At 34.5% G+C, this 17,910-nt stretch overlaps 1 protein-coding gene across 1 annotated transcript in view; it reads right to left on the bottom strand.

Annotated features, from left to right (window-relative positions):
• The window catches only part of LOC121417352 (beta-1,4-galactosyltransferase 5-like), a 50,160-nt gene extending 32,916 nt beyond the window's left edge, over positions 1–17,244 (bottom strand). The window contains exons 1-4 of the mRNA XM_041611030.1: positions 17,125–17,244; positions 10,322–10,481; positions 3,241–3,368; positions 463–507 (exon numbers count right to left, since the gene is read on the bottom strand). Coding sequence (XP_041466964.1) covers positions 463–507; positions 3,241–3,368; positions 10,322–10,329 — 181 coding nt within the window. The 5' untranslated portion in view covers positions 10,330–10,481; positions 17,125–17,244. The remainder of the gene's footprint in view (positions 1–462; positions 508–3,240; positions 3,369–10,321; positions 10,482–17,124) is intronic.
• Between the last annotated feature and the right edge of the window lie 666 nt (positions 17,245–17,910).

The following is a 17,910-nucleotide window of genomic DNA, read 5'->3' as shown; positions in this document are numbered from 1 at the left end:
TTCAATGAGCAAAATGATGTCATATATATTTTTTTTAGTTCTATTGTATAAAATATTATTTATTTAAATTTTGTTCGCCACGTCCAAAAGTGAAAAAAAAATGAATAACTACTTATTTCATAAGATAAATGTGCTGCAACCTGTTTTGGTACAAAGGAGACATGTCATACACACATGTATGAAAATATAAAATAATCATGATTTTATGTTAATAACACAAAAAGGGAAAATGGAAACAAGACATTATTAAATCACAAATTGCATATTCAAGACTGCATGGAACTGTTCTCACAAAACAAGGCTAAACTTTTAAATTCAATAAATTTGTTATTTGCTATCAGATTTTGATGACATTTTCAGCGTTTTTGATTGATGAACCTTGTAACTCTTTTTGATATACATTATTTTTTCAGCCTAAATACCCTTTGGAGCTCTTTAGCTACAAGAATCTTGTTAGCTTACCCATCGTAGGACACCCCTTAGGCAAGGAGGAACTCACATTCAAACCTACAAACAAAAAAGCAAATTAAATTTTCAAAATCATAATATCCTTTAAAGAAAACCATAAGCCCCAAAGAAAACTATAATATCCCTTAAAGAAAATCATAAGCTCCCTTAAAGAAAACCATAAGCCCCCTTAAAGAAAACCATAAGCTCCCTTAAAGATAACCATTATCTCCATTAAAGAAAAACATAAGCTCCATTAAAGAAAACCATTATCTTCCTTAGAGAAAACAATTATCTCCATTAAAGAAAACCATAGGCTCCCTAAAAGAAAACCATAAGCTCCCTAAAAGAAAACCATAAGCTCCCTTAGAGAAAACCATAGGCTCCCTTAAAGAACACCATAAGCCCCCTTAAAGAATACTCTAATCTCCCTAAAAGAAAACCATAAGCTCCCTAAAAGAAAACCATAAGCTCCCTAAAAGAAAACATTATCTCCCTAAAAGAAAACCATACGTTCCCTTAAAGAAAACCATTATCTCCCTTAGAGAAAACCATTATCTCCATTAAAGAAAACCATAGGCTCCCTTAAAGAAAATCATAAGCTCCCTTAAAGAAAACCATAAGCTCCCTTAAAGAAAGCCATACGCTCCCTTAAGGAAAACCGTTATCTCCATTAAAGAAAGCCATAAGCTCCCTTAAAGAAAACCATTTCTCCATTAAAGAAAACCATACGCTCCCTTAAAGAAAACCATTATCTTCCTTAAAGAAAACCTTATCTCCTTAAAGAGAACCATAAGCTCCATTAAAGAAAATCACACGCTCCCTTAAAGAAAACCATAAGCCCCATTAAAGGAAACATTAAGATCTAGTCAGGGATACTTCATAAATGATTTTCTTTGAAACAAAATTGTAGGAATTTTTTTTCTCGAAAGGATGACGATGCCTTCACAGCATTTGGCGTGGGTTGGTTTGATTGGTCAGGTAGGTGTGTGGAATCGCGTGAAGATAAACCCGAACCCCAAATCCAAGCAACAACAAGAAAAACATAAATGAATATAATTGGATGAAATCGAACAAAAATCAATGTCAAATTATCGGACCCGGTCTCACAAAGAGTTGAGATTGATCGGCCATTCTCAACTATATAGAAATCCATCATTGTCGTCATTCTTACAAAAAATTTTTTTTGGAAAATTAAACAGGAGCAAATTACCAAATCGTCGAGACAAAAATGGATCTATATTAAAGACCAAGACCACCTCAACAAAAAAGTAATTTTGATAAAAATAGAAAAATCCAACAAGAATAACACTGAAAATTTAATCGAAATCGGATGTAAAATTAGAGAGTTATTACATTTCAAAGTTGGTCCTTGCTGTCAAATCTGAATAAAAAACCCCAATATAATGTATAATTCAAACAATCAAAACAAAAGAAATAGTGAGGGAGGGACATCATCGTCTGCCTCATTTGCACGTTATTGAATTTTGCATATCACTGTTTTGTGAAACTTAAGCGAAACACAACTTTCTTATTTTATATACATGTGCAAATTTGATTAGATTTCCAGTGTTGTGCTAGTTTGATTGTTCTCTATTAATAATTCAAATCAACATTTTTCGGGGGTGGACTTGACCTTTAAGTATACATCATATCAAGAAAGCATTTTGAACTGAATGCATTTTTGGGGTTGTTGGCTTTCCATAGTTGAGATGGATCAAATCAATCGCACCTCTTTGTAAGACGGGGGCATCAAGGGCGGCACCTTGTTATTTTGATAGGGATTGGGCGGAAAAATACGCACGATCCCTACAAATTTTATATCATCCAGTCAGATTGAAGGATTTCAGTAGTTTTTAACTGTAATTGTTAATATAGTCAGCTTTATGAAACAGATCCCTGACGTGACGTCCCTTTTTCTCGGCCGACCCCCCCCCCCCCCTTTACCACCATCCTTGTGAAATCAAATTTAATCGCAAATGAAGAAATGAAAATATAATCGAAGAATGAATAACACTGCATGAGAAATGAACAAATGAATAATCAATAATAAAGAAAAGCTTCAATAAACACATAAAATCAATGAGAGAAATAAGGCCCCTTAAAACAAAGATTGGGACTGATTTTGTAATGATTAATTGAAAATTGAGTCAATGGTAAGTGTCCTGCAATCAATCGTTAAATATACGGTGTTAAAACGGAGTCCCGAGGTGTAAGAAATTACACCATAAAAGGTTACATTAAGTTTAGCACCCATGAGGTGACGAAAGAAAACCTACAATTTAACACCGACGGTGTGGTCATCGATGTACACCAGTCAACAATGGTCAACTCCACAGTGTGTGAGTGTGTGTGTGTGTATTTGAGTTTTGTCAGACGTGTATCAATCAGATATGATTATTTACGTCTGGGACCGACCTTTAACGTCACCATCCAAAAGACGTGACCAGGGCTCGAACCTCGAACCTCTGCACCAATTTGTAACTTCCCCTCATAGCTTAGCTTGGATTACAGGCGCACGCCACAACGCACAGTACTTGCTGTGAATTAGTCTAGATCTGGACGTTAGTAGTTATTTGTTTGGAAAACCCCACTCACTCACACACCAATACATCGGTCCTCTGTGGAAAGCGAGAGAAATGAGGAGGGTTTTCTAAATGAATAACTACTAACGTCCAGATCTAGAATAGCTGTAAATATGCAACAAAACCCTAACCTGGTTGGTTAAACTATGAAAAAAAGGGTTAAAGAGGAGACAGATGGACAACCTCTCCTATGAAAACTTGTACATACCTTCACTTTCTTGATTTTTCGTCCGTGCCCTGGTGATATGTCGGGGTGTTGTTCTCACGCTAATCATGATTGTGAATATAAGTGCCAAACACCATGCTAATATAAGCCGTCTCGACGACCATATGATTCTGAAAATATACATAAAGGTAGGGTAAAGATAAATGAAAGTATTTGCAGTAAACCATGATTTCATAAAATACCAAGATTGATTCCCGCTTCATTATCTTTGATGCAAATCTGGTATAGTCACATAAACTCAGGGGCGGCGGAAGGGCATGGCAAGTACCCCCCCAAAAAAAAATCCCTGTAGAAAAAAATGCCCCTTTTTGAAAATAGAAATGCCCTTTTTTTTCAAAATGAAATGTGCCATTTTTCAAATTGGAATACCCTTTTTGAAGTAAAACATAATATATTTTAGGTCAGAAAATCACAAAAGTTTTGACTCGCGCTTCGCACTCGCATCAATTATTGTTATTATAAGGTATTTGTCCTGTTCGGAACTACAAAAATCCCTATAATGTCAATTTTTATGGTTAGAATATCACAAATTTTTAGCTCGCGCTTCGTGCTCGCATTATTCGATTGGTGAGATATGTAGCCCGTATCCTATTCATGAGCCACTAAATTCATTTGTAAAAGGTTCCTTTTCTGGTCACTATATTATTATTATTGAGATTCATGCTCGCGCTTCGCGCTCGCGTTAATTCTTTAGTAATATGATTATGATACCATGATTTATACAAAAAAATGCTCGGAATGTTTATTTGATTCGCGCTCGCACATCTCGCAAGGATGCCCTTTTAACAGGAATTAGGTCCCTAATTCACCAAAAAGCGAGTTTTACAACTTCAGATTTGATCATTTCTCCAACCGTTCGCTCGCTACGCTCGCTCACGAAAAATAAGACCTAAATATATATCTTATCAATCAGAAATCATTTTAGAAAAAAATTGCTCAACTTAATTACTTCAAAACACAACGTCTTCACCCAGATAACAATCTCATGGTAAAAATATCCGTTTGCACCAAAATGTTTTTTTTTTAAAGTGCCCATTTTTTGGCTTTGCCCCAAAACGAAAATTCGATCCACCACCCCTGCATAAACTGAACTTTTTGAAATCATGAAATCTTTGCTGAAATCAATCACACTGTGAATAGCAAACACGAAAAAAGCACATGTGGGACAGTGTATTAGTATTACTTAACTTGAAACTCCGACATTTTGCTTGAAACTTATGCTCATTTGGCTAATTTCCAGCATTACCCAATTTCTTATGTAATCATTAATTTAGCGCATCCCTTTTTTAACTAGGCAAACAGACACTTGAATGGTAATTTTTGCGATGACCGAGGTAATAATAACTGCAATGCAAAAACTCTGGTATTCATTTAACACCAGCTCGGAATTTATATATGTCCAAGCCAGAGAAGTGTTAAACAACACCAGTTTGATTTTGGTCTAACACAGATAGGTGTTTATACAACACCAATTAGTATCAAAACAACATCGGTTCGATTTCTGATTCCAATGTTTGATTCCAAACTGGTGTTGTTTCAATACTTCTCTGGTGTGGACATAGATTTAGGGCTGGTGTTAAATCAACACCGGAGTTTTTGCAGTGTAAAATCCAGAAAGCATACGGTTGTAATTATGACTTAAACAGCAATTTACAAACAAGAAAGGACTAAACGGAAGCGAATGAGGAAAGGAGAAAGAAACCATTCGTAATAGGTCCATGAAGAAACGAACTAGAGAGGCGAGCTAGTGAAATAGCGGGCATGAATTACTTAGAATGACGAATGAAGTCATCATATTGCAAAGTACATGTAGTCCGGCAGCCCGGGGGATTTCCAACTGAAAACCGGATAAGCAAATGGAATACACCCTGAAGTTAACAAAATTAATAATTGAAGACTTCTATATTTTCAGAAATGTCTTGCGTCAAAAATCCCAATCCTGCCATGTTTATGGTATATATTTCCCGACAAACATCGTATTATTGTGTAGAGCTGTATTTTTACTTTTGGAAATACATACGTTTTCGACCTACGCCCTCCCCTAACAAAGGCTCCATTGTTCAAGGTACAAATTATGATTTTGGCTCGTGTCTTAGCAAAAGAGCTCGGGAATGTTCACGAAACGCCATACTCTTTTAAGTCTCCTGCAATATTCACACTGCAAAAACTCCGGTGTTGATTTAACACCAGCCCGGAATCTATATATGTCCACACCAGAAAAGTTTTGAAACAACACCAGTTTGGAATCAAACCGATGCTGTTATCGGTGTTTTATAAACACCTATCTGGTGTTAGACCAAAACGAAACTGGTGTTGTTTAACACTTCTCTGGTGTGGACAGATATAGATTCCGGACTGGTGTTAAATCAACACCAGAGTTTTTGCAGTGTATTACTTTGAATATGACAAACTACATATTATCATCTTCATCTATTATCTTCTTATATATTTTATTTCAACAAAATTGAATCCCAACAAGGCTACGTGTTAGCTTACTTTTGAGGAAAGAACGACCTAGAATATATCGCAAAGTAGAACACGCCTGATATATTGAGTTAGTTTTCAATTCTCTATCATTGACAAACTTCCTGTCATAAAAATATTATTGTCTCCATCACTTCTGTGGAAAATATAATGTCCTCTGGGGCGGCGTATCGTTGGGCATCATCCGTGGCTTCCCGCCAAAATGATACAATATAGCATGACGTCACAACAGCTTGACCTTATATATTACCCTTTTTGAAATTGTCTTTGTGAAACATTGACATCCCTTTTCCGAACCCTCTTTACCCATTCACGTGTATACAGGTAGCAATTTCATTTCGTGATTTGTCATTTTGAAATGAATATTCATCACCGTTTTCACGTATTATTAATGTGGAAAGGTGTGTTAAAATTCCACTATGTGATTGGCGATTATGCTATTGAATATTCATGAAGTAATAGCCAAAGTCGGTAAACTAATAAAATGTAAATTAGGCATATACCAATGTTTCTCGAATGGGTATCAAAAATTCTAACTCACTTATCTAATAAAACTGATCTTAGCAACCCTTGTAAGTAGAAAAGCTGATTTAAAAGTCTTCATTTAATACCAATGATATGTCGGGCAAACCAGGGGCAAAATTAAAAGCTGCCCGACATACATATCGTTCAAGTTAGTCTAGGTGGAATTCAAATGGGAAGTGTAAGCTGGTCTATCAAATCATGTCTTTTTTCCTTGGTTAATCCACATATCCTGTGTCATGTCCGGAGCCCCCTTTACACTGTTCATCGCATAATAAAAAGACTACCCGGCCCCACAATAATTCCCTCATAGCTGTCGACCGGATTTTAGTCACATAATTAACTACAAGATCCCTGTTCATGGACAGGTTAAGCATTCATTGATTTTAATATAGTAGTGCAGTAGTACACAGCAAAAACCGTGGTGTTAACCGGTGTACATAGAGGACCACACCAGTTATTTTACACCGGTGTTAAATTGGTGGTGTTAGTTTTACACCTATAGGTGTTATTACAACACCTTTTGTTGTTACATTTACACTCTTTGGTGTTATGTTTAATCTATAGGGTGTAATTTTAACACCTCAGGGTGTGGTCCTCTATTAACACCAATTGGAGTCAGTTTTAACACCGCAGTTTTTACAGTGTATAGCGAATTTGGGGAAGGGAGGCGGGGGGCAGATGAACCGCAGATCTTCATCCCCCCCCCCGATTTTCAGTTTCAGTCATTTACTGATTTCTGCCACTTTTTCATAAACAAATTTACAAGGAGAATACAGTAAACAGAATATGTCACAAATATTTAACAAGCAAAACAAAATATTAATGATAATAATAATAATAAGCTGTATTTTCTATGGCATATCAGAAGGTTGCAAAGATTGGCCATAGTCTGTAAGTACAGACTCAAATTTTTACACCCTAACGATTATACCCGGTCTAGAGCGAAGACTAGACGCCAAACTTTCTTTCTGTATAAAAATAAGTACAGCCAGCCACAGGACAAAGTGAGTCTAGTCTCACAACTTCAGACTCTGCATTATGTATCATACACTATGCAAATTGCCAAAATAAAAGGTCTGGGCCTGTAGACTAGGTTGCCATTATAATCCAAGCTTGACCATGGAGCTCCATGACTTGCCTGAGTGGAAACCTTGGCTTCAATGTTAACATTTTCGTTATTCTTTTGTTTTTGTTGAACTGTATTTTGATTTTATTCTTTAAGTGTTTGTTGTTTTTTGTATGAAGTACGACCGTGTTTGAAGAGATAACCTCTGTTTGGCCAAGAATCAGGTAATGTCATGGCAACAATAAAACCCAGGGGGAGGGGGAACTCTCGCGTATCTGCCAATGTAGGACATAGGAAAACATAGCATGTTAATTAATGTGATTAATGTATCAATGTATCGTTTATTAGAGATCAGAGTGCCAGAGAGGGGTGAAAGAACTATGCCGACAGTGTCCTACTTTACCAAAATGTGCTGTAATATGGTGTCCCCTGAACCTTTGCAATAAGATACAATGAAATGAAATGTTAAAGGGGACGTTCACCCTGACAAAATGTTTATTGTAAAAATAACATAAAATATAATAAAGACTATTGCCAAAGGTTTGGGAAAAATCTAGCAAAAGAAGAAATAAGTCATTAGAATTTTGATTAATTGATTTGTGACGTCATAATGAGAGCAGCTTTCCTACGTACCATATGGTAAAAAATCAATGAAAAAAATGAAAAAGTTTTTTTGTTGTACTTTCATTATATCAGTAAAAAATCATTTATTTCATTTTCATTTCATTCATTTATTAAATTTTCCAACAAAATTTATGAGCAATAATTACAACAAATAAAATATAAGATCAGAAAATACAAATGACATAAATATTCAAATAAACCAAATATAAAGAATATACACCTGATTTAGAAGATAATACATGTATATCAAAAATGTTGGAAAAACGAAGTGGTCCACTGAAAAGCAAAGCTTGTAAAGTGTGGAACACTCAAGACGAAAAAAAGTATAACACTTAAAACTATATGGGTCAAAAACGAGCGGCAATACAAAATAGATAATGAAATAAAGATATAAATAATAATTATAATAAAGGAAATTAAAATTAAAAGATGAGCAGAGACAAAAAAGACATGAAGACACAACAAAACAAAACAACAACAATAACAACAAAAATAAACCACACAAACAAGAGTAAAAATAAACAACATAGCTGCACAAACTGCGAAAAACCGCAGGGATAAGTGAGAAAGATAGAAGGAGAGAGAGGGGGGGGGGAAGTGTAGTCAATCTGACACCAACACCGAGGGCAACCTGTAAACAGGTAAACATTAAATAAACAAATGAATTATAGAGGAAAAGGAATCAATGTGAAGTTTTGTAAGATTGCAACAAAATAAATTTTAATTTTCTTTTAAATGAATTAAAAGAAGGGGAAAACTGGATATCAGGGTGAAGAGAGTTCCAGAATTTTGGGCCCCTATATGTAAATGTATATTGGGCGAACAGTGTTCTGAACATGGGCAAATGAAGGTCGTCGCGACCTCTAGTAGGGAAATTGTGTTAGGAGCTGTTTTTTAAGAACATGTCAGGAAAAATAAAAGGAAGCATATTATTATTGTATTGGTACATGAATTGGCCAAGCTGGAGTAGGTAAAGATCACTGATCTTCAAAATTTAGGATCAGTGTGGGAACGTATGTGAGAAGAAAAAACAATTCGAAGTGCTTTCTTTTGCAGCAATAAAATCCTGTTAAGTAAAGTTTGATGTGTGTTTCCCCATATAAGCAGACCGTAGTGAAGATATGGTAATACTAAAGAAGAGTAGAGTGTGAGTAAGGAAGTCGACGGGAGGAACATTCTTAATTTATTCATAACACCAATATTACGAGAAATTGTTTTGCAAATACTGTCAACATGGTCAATATGACACTTCCAAGAAAGCTTATTATCTACAGTGACACCTAAAAATTTAATAGTCGATACACATTCCAATTGAAAATTATCAAACTTAATACTATTAGGTGATGAAGTTAAGGTGTTACTATACAACATGTATTTTGTTTTTTCAATATTAAGAGAAAGTTTGTTACTTCTAATCCATTCGAGTATTTTAGACAGTTCTTGATTGAGTGTTTGAACAAGAGTGTGTGGGTCTTTATCAGAAAAAAATTAATTGGTGTCATCAGCAAAGATTATGAAAGACAGAATTTAAGATGATCTGCAAAAATCGTTAATATATATTATTAAAAGAAGAGGTCCCAAAAGGCTTCCTTGTGGCACACCGTAATTAATGTTACATTTGTTCCTAGAAAGAAAACAAAACTAGGACATCAGAAACCATTAAAAATTTGAAATTTTTGCCTTTTACATTGCATAACATATGGGGCAGCTGCTCGCTTATGACGTCACATATTTCTAATAACTTTCTTGATTTTTAATGGGTTTTCGTCAAACCTTTACCAATATTTTTCCATTATTTTTCTGCTATTTTCACAACAAATTTCAACTTCAACTTCCCATTTAAGGCTGGGGGGGGTTGTGATATTGGAGATACGATTTCTGGGTCGCTCCCAGTATGAAAGATCGTATGGTTTATTTCGAATTGATCTAATGCCGATTCGTCCAATTACCAACTCGTATACTATCATTTGGTCTATCATCAGTTCGTCTACTCACCACATGGTCTACTTTGATTTAGTCTAATGCCATTTCGTCTAATAACCAGTTGGTCCAATAGCCATTTAGTCCGTACACCATTTGGTCTCATTACTTTATGGTATTAATTGTGCAAAATGAATGAAAAGAATATGGGTAATTAGACGAACTGGTGATCAGACGAAGTGATGATTCGACCAAAAGGTTATTGGGCCTAATGGTTGATAGAAATGTTGATGGACGAAATGGCATCAGACTAAATGAAGGTCGACCATGTGGTGAGTGGACGAGTTGGCAGTGGACGAATTTGCAATTTACCGATCGTACACCCTAGCATATGATATAAGTCAGAAAGAAGAGCTTTTTTAATGATCACAAAGTAAAAAATACCTTATCATATTTGAAAGTAAACCAGGTGTATTGTCCTGCCTTCGACGTTGTCTTCGGATGGTGTATAAGCCGTTATATTGAACATCCGGGTACTTCCATTTGGTGATTAGACAAATTATATCCTGATATTTTGACCACTTGTACTCTAATGGCAGGCTTCCTGTTAAGGAAAAGAAAAAATCAAACAAGTTTGATGAAGCTTCACTAATTATCAACGGTATTTGATCTGTACTGTAAAATAACAGAGTTTTAATGTATAAACAATGATGACAGCAACAAAACAAAAATAACAACCAAAATAATAATAAAAGAATTATATTAACAGTAATGAAAATAATGATAATAATAATGCTGATATAATGATAATGGTAATAATAATAATAATAGTAATGGTACGTAGTAATAATCGTACTATAGTAGTAGTGTTGTTATTGGTGGTGGTGGTAGTAGTAGTAGTAGTAGTAGTAGTAGTAGTAGTAATAGTAGCAGCAGCAGCAGTAGTGGTGGTGGTAGAAGTAGTGGTCGGGATATTGGTATAAATACAATGATAACATCAATAAAAAAAAATACATTTCAAAATCACATTTATTTCAAATTCATTTGAAATTAAAATGAAAAGAAAGTATCGTACAAAGTAAATAAGCATTCACATAGATTTCCTAAATTTACTGATTTGTGCATTGAAGCGAATGCAGATCATCAAAATATTCATTCAGTTAATATCATATTGTATAAAAAAAAACTGTATACACGCTGTTTGAGAATGTTAACACGTTGTTTAAACCCGTCACTCTAATATCTGTTGTTCCCACAGTTTAAACATGTTCTTTAAATTTAAACATTCAATGTTTTAAACAATCTATTTTATGAAATCAAAATATTGTTTAAAAGTAAAAAAAAAAATGCTGTTAGAGTAACAGGAAATAGAATACGTGTTGAAAAATAAAACAACATCTTTTACAGTATATAATAATAGACCTATGTCACTTGTCAAATGTACAAGGTTATGATATAACATTGTCCCTAGGTAGGAACTCCCTGAGTGGTGAAATAAGGTTGGCAATGTTTGGCCTATTTTCTTTTGTTTTGGGGAATAAATGCTTGATTTTTTTGACACTGTCAGTTTCTATAACAGCTATTCATCATATAACTTGGCTCTAAATTAAATCGAATTTTTAAAGTCATTTTTTTCTAAATTAAAAAGAGAGATTACTTGGCATGCTTGGTGAAAATTCAGACAAACTTCACTTTCCACCAACAGAGGGCCAACACAAAAATATGCTCAAAATTAAATATTTTGAACGCTCTGGTGAATAACAAAAAAAAATCTAAAATGTGTGTTGAATGTTGCAGAGAACTACATCTGATTCTCCACAGGCAGGGTGGTTGCACTGAACAAGTGGCCTTCACGCAATGAGAAGTTCACCCTGAAAAAAGGTCTTTTGTAACTAACAGAAAAAAATAATACAAATTATTCGTGAATGTTTGCGGAAAATTCATTTAATATTAAAAAAGTCATTAGATTTTAAGTTTGGGATTTGTGACGTCATAAACGAGCAGCTGCACCGTATGTTATGTATCATAATAATTCATAAATTTCAAAAAAAATTAATGGTTCTTGATGTCTTGTCTTTGTTTTCTTTTTAGGAATGGGTGTGAAATAATTTGACTACTGATATACTGAATGCATAATCAAAACCCTTTTCGTGATTTTTAAATTTTTTTTTTAATTCTTTTATTTTTTACCATACGATATGCAGGGCTCAATTACAAGGTAATTGATTAATTATGTAATTAATTACATTTTTTAGTAATTGTAATTGAAGTTTTGAGACGGGAAGTAATTGTATTCGTAATTAAAAAAAAATAAGTAACTCACTTCAATTACTGTGAACTTCTTTTAATTACATTTAATTACGGTAACTTGCTTATTTAATGAATTAAATTTCATGACCTTTTTCATGTCAAATGCTTTATCATCAAAGATAATAACAGGCAGAATACGTGTTCTTAATCCTGAACCTTCATCTTGCCAGTTTCTCTGTAACTTAAAATGATGTAGAAATAGGTTGTTCCTATGTAGATCTACAGAATAAAAATTGGTTTCATTCATGACTTAACTAATTTAGAAAGTAATTGTATTGAAAAATAAGGTAATCTAATTGAAAAGTAATTGTAATTTAAGATTTCGTCAATTACGTAATTGTAATTACAATTGAAGAAAGTATGAACCCAACCCAGACGATATGTAGGAAAGCTGCGAGCATATGACGTCACAAATCAAATACTTAACAACCTAATAACCTTTTTATTCTTTGCTGGATTTATCTCAAATCTTCGGCAATATTTTTTCGTTCCATTTTTCCCTATTTTTACATAAACTTCTGTCCGGGTGAACTTCCCCTTTAATTTGTACTCTCTAAAAAACGAAGAGCTAATTTAGCTCTTAAAGAGCGTGTATAGTGACTGCACTTCGGAGCGCTGATTTTTTTTCGTTCAAATTTGAACTAGACAAATCAGCACTCCGAAGTGCAATCACCATACACACTCTTTAAGAGCTAAATTAGCTCTTCGTTTTTTAATGTGTAGGATCACTGTTAGGTGTAGCATGATTCATAACAACAGATGTTAATATGGGAGGCCGAAGTGCCATGTTATTTTAAAGGTGACAGATCTGACCAACCCTGCATGATTTCATACTGACTATGTGATATAAATAGCTGGTCTTAATTGAAAAATTTACATTTCGAGACAACAATTTGTATTACAAAAAGCACGCATTTCAAACATGCATTTAAACAACACTGTAAATCATTAAAATTCTGACTGTCATACATGTAATTACACTGAATAACTTGATGTAAATGTAATGATTCCATGAGTAATTGTTGATTTCACTCTATGTGTGTATAATGTTTTCTGTTTTTACTGTATTATATGGTACATACATTGATTTGCTATGATATTGAATTATTTGTTAAACTGCAGGGCGCCTTTGGAAAGCAGTTTTGCATACCTTAACAGGCTTACCCTGCAGTATGAAATAAATAAAACAAATAATCCAATAGATAAATAAATACAAAGAACAAATTAGCCTTTTACTTGTGCAATTATTTTTTATATTTAATATGCAATACATGATTTGTATATCTGTGTTAATACACTCTAAAAAATATTGGGTAAAAGTTCTCCATGAGGGCAATTATGTGTATGTGTCCAACCAACACTGGGCATTTATATTTATCCAGTGTGATGAAAGTTTTGCCCATTCTAAAGTAATTTCTGGGTTTTTTAATGACTTTACTGGACAATATGCTTTCCGAAATGGCTAAAATGCTGTCGAAAATTGGTTGGATACATAATTACCCTCGTGGTGGTAAAAATTTTATCCAATATTTTTTTACAGTGTATGTCTTACACTTATTTATTGAAGAGAACTTTCATGAATAAGGTTTGCTTTCCTGAAGGTTCGCATTTCATTTCACAATGCTTTCGCCTTACTTTGTAATTTTATCGAAAATGTTGAAATGAAATAAATTCGTTATCAATCAAAGTAACCGTTTAGCCTCTTGGTAACATGAGAGTTGAGATAAGAATCAATGCATCGAGCATAGAATTTCTGTGCAATCATTCAAGTGGTCTCTATTACAAGACTATACCGCTCAGAATAATGCTTTATGGGTAATGAACTTGGCCAGATATACGATATTGAAAGCCTGAGGTCGGGCTCTTCACTTAGGCTGCTAGTTCGAATGCCATTTACACAAAGTAACAGGGGGCCATTTGGACGAAACATTTGTCTTCGCAACTGTATCACAATGCTAATGCATGTATCTGTTTTCCTTTCCCCTCCTTTTCTCCTTTTCTTCCACTTTTTCTCCTCTTCTGCTTCGTTGCACTACTTTAAACAATCGCAAAGGGAGGTTGCCCGCCTGCCCACCTCCCCCTCTTTAATATGGAACCGCCTTTATACACTGTAAAAAATATTGGGTAAAATTTTTACCACTACGAGGGTAATCATGTATCCAACCAATTTTGGGCAGTATTATACCCAATGTCGGAAGCATATGGTCCAGTAAGGTTAAAAAATAAGCAGCAATTACTTTAGAATTGGCGAAATTTTCATCACACTGGATAAATAAATAAAATGCCTTAAAGAAATACCCAATGTTGGTTGGACACATAATTACCCTCATGGAGCACTTTTACCCGGTATTTTTGTTTAGAGTGTAGGCGCCGTCCGGGCTACTTTAAACTCCCCTGTCAAAAAAAAATTCTTGGAACGCTTTCAAAACGCATTTGGACGACAAGCGATCAATAAAACCATTACTTAATTCAACAACGATTTGAGAGCATATCAGACATGAACCAATTTCCCAGTCAGTTTGTCACAAAATGTTTCGGTGCCAAGATTCTATCTACACAGCCAACAATTCGTTTTAATGAAATAGAGAAAATCAAACATGCGTAACATCAAAATCTCATCGAAATCGGATGTTGAATATGGATTATCGTTTTTATATTTGTTATCTTTAGTTTTTTTTTAGTTTATCACTGAATGTGAATCGAAAATCAGTTTACTTCTCTAGTAAATGTAAAAAAAAATGTTAGGAGCTCCATTAAGTATATATGCAATCGACAGTAATAAAATTTTAAATGATTCGATCAAGCCCTTCTTTATCTTCCTTTTTTAGAACTACACAAATTGACTTTTTAATACATCTTATGCAACAATTATGCTTACAATTTTGTTTCGTGCTATCTAAGCGAACTTAATCTCGTAACTTTGAACAAATTTTTTACTTTAATCATCATCAGATTATCATCATCATTATCATCATCATCACCATCATCACCATCATCATCATCACCACCATCATTATCATCATCATCACCATTATCATCATCATCACCATCATCATCATTATCACCGTTATCATCATCATTATCACCATTATCATCATCATCAACATCATTATCACCATTATCATCATCATCAACATCATTATCATCATCATCATCATCACCATTATCTCCATCATGACCATCATAATCTCCATAGCTTTCATCTTGACCATTAATAGTGGATCATTGCTTTACGTGTGCTATAATGGCATTTTTAGTTCATACATTCTATGATCCATGCCAATTACAGTAAAAAATTGTATGCTGTGCAATATTCTTTTATGTTATGAATGCATGCAGAAGAGAACGAATAAATCAAATCAAATCAATCAATCTGGCATCCAATTTTGATTTTAAAAAGATAATGCTTTTTTTGATCAGCCTCAACGTCTATTTACATAAATGAACTTGACCACTGACGCTAATGGAGGAGCCGTGGTGTAGTGGTTCTGACTCTCGCCTTGTAAACAGAGGGTCGTGTGTTCGAATCCCACCGCGGTCTGGCGTCCTTTGGCAAGGCGTTAATCCACACTTTGCCACTCTCGACCCAGGTGCTAAATGGGTACCCGGTAGGATGTGAAAGTCATTGTAGCTTGACCAGTATTGTGTGCGCCTCACAGGCGACTGACTGGAATACTCCCCAGGGAGTGGAGGATGTGCACACATTGTGTGCGGGAATGACTGATTGAATCCGATGACCGGGGTAATAATATATCTGTAAAGCGCTTAGAAACGTCGTTCCGATGGATTAAGCGCTATATAAAAGCGGATTATTATTATTATTATTAATGGGGTGGATGAAAACGTGTTGTCAAAACAGGATATCGGGGAGAAAACCGGAAAAAAATATTAAACATTCTTTTCTTATACATTCTAAATAGGGAATGGTAAAAATTACCATTCTCTTATGTCCGCCAAATAAAATTGGTCCAAATCAATCAAATTCCTGGTAGATTTCAACCAATCCAAAATTGGTCGACTTTTACTATTTTTCTCGGTGCTTGGACACGTATTACTCAAGAGACATTCATTTTAACAAATCCTATTTTTAGAGTGTACACTGTTAGAAAATTTGTACTTTAAAACAAAACAAAAAATCTTGCAGCAGAGTCTCGTGAACACCTATAAACTTACTGCACTGTGTTTCTAACATGCATCTGTGAAAAAAAATTGCAGAAAATTGGTAATTGGTGTATGTAACCTTACACATTTATTAAAAAAATTTCCCCTTTTTTAAACAGACGTGTTCTGTAAAATTGTAGAAAATTGTAAAAAAAATCTTTCCTGCTATAACAATTTTACAGAATGATTCGGTTATTTCTTTCTGTAAAATCTGTTTTAAAATTTTTTCTTCTGCAAAATTTTCATTTTTTTTCTAACAGTGTATTACGATATGGAATTTGGAAAAAAAGTTGTGTATTGTTGTTCAATTCAATTCGATTCTTTTATTTCATTTCCATTCAAAATATAATACAAAGTAATATAAAGCAATACAAATCAAGTACAATTTTATAGGGCATTCTTAGTTCGTAAAACAGAAAAAAAAACAGTATAATATAGAGCATAAATGGAAATGAAAAAAGTGTTACATAACATGAAAATAGCTTGTCGAGTTTGTTTCATTAAAAAGAAAATATGTTTTTTCCAACAGTGTATTACGATATGGAATGAAACAAACTCGACAAGCTATTTTCATGTTTTGTAACAACGATACACACCTTAAAATATTTCACATTTCTTTTAAAAATACATTTGTATATCAGTCACACTAAAGGAAACCGATACCAGACCGATCAAAGCTATTAGGTTATTACCAATGACATACGATCGGTTGGGCTTGTGGTCCCTTACGTTGGTGTAACCGTACCGTTAAACTATCGATGTCAAAATGCACTTACCGCTTATATTTCCTTCATTAGATAAATTCCGTTCAAAATATTGCGAAGAATAACCACGTAGCACAGTCCGCCTTTCTTGTTTCTCTCTTGAATTTCCCCTCCCTCTCTCTATGTATCCAAACGTCGAGTTTAATATTCATTAAGTTCATGTAATCGAACAAGAAAGAAATGGTACTTTCAATTTGAATCAGTCACATACGCTTGTCGTGCCACGCAGAAGAATTTCGCCGAAGTATGATAATAATTCACATTAACCGGGGCCAAATTAAGCACTAGGTATGCGACACTAATAATGATCCTCACTTCGTTTCCGGTGCGTTTTTTTAAATGATCTCCTTTCATCCCCGCGTGACTGTGTGTGGAATAACATCAATCCCCTTCACACGTGTCCCCCCTGTATACCGCTCGTTTGACAGACAGCATGTTTGGCCAATCAGAGAGCTCGTTACATGAATGCTCCTCGCTGGTTTAACTTGGCAGGAAGTTTGCGAAGGAAGTGTCCAATCAACATGCCCGATTGTTAATTAGTCAGACAAAAGAGAAAGAGGGTCGGTGGCGGGTCCATGAGCGCTTTCGAGAGGGGGTGAGGGATGAATTGAGATGAAATTAAGGGGTGGGGCGAGATAAAGGCTTGTAAAAAGGGATGATATAAAAGGCGGAAACGAAAGAGACGACATGGATGTTTTAAATTTCGTTTCCATGTGAACAATAAATGGATTTGCCCCCTATACGCAGACCCAAATAATGTATGAACAACAACAGTAGCGTAGCGAGCCAAAATCTTTG

This window comes from Lytechinus variegatus, chromosome 6 (assembly GCF_018143015.1).
Source record: "Lytechinus variegatus isolate NC3 chromosome 6, Lvar_3.0, whole genome shotgun sequence".
Lineage (NCBI taxonomy): Eukaryota > Metazoa > Echinodermata > Echinoidea > Temnopleuroida > Toxopneustidae > Lytechinus > Lytechinus variegatus.
Note: the sequence above shows the minus strand (reverse complement) of the source record. Positions and strands in the feature narration are given on the sequence as shown.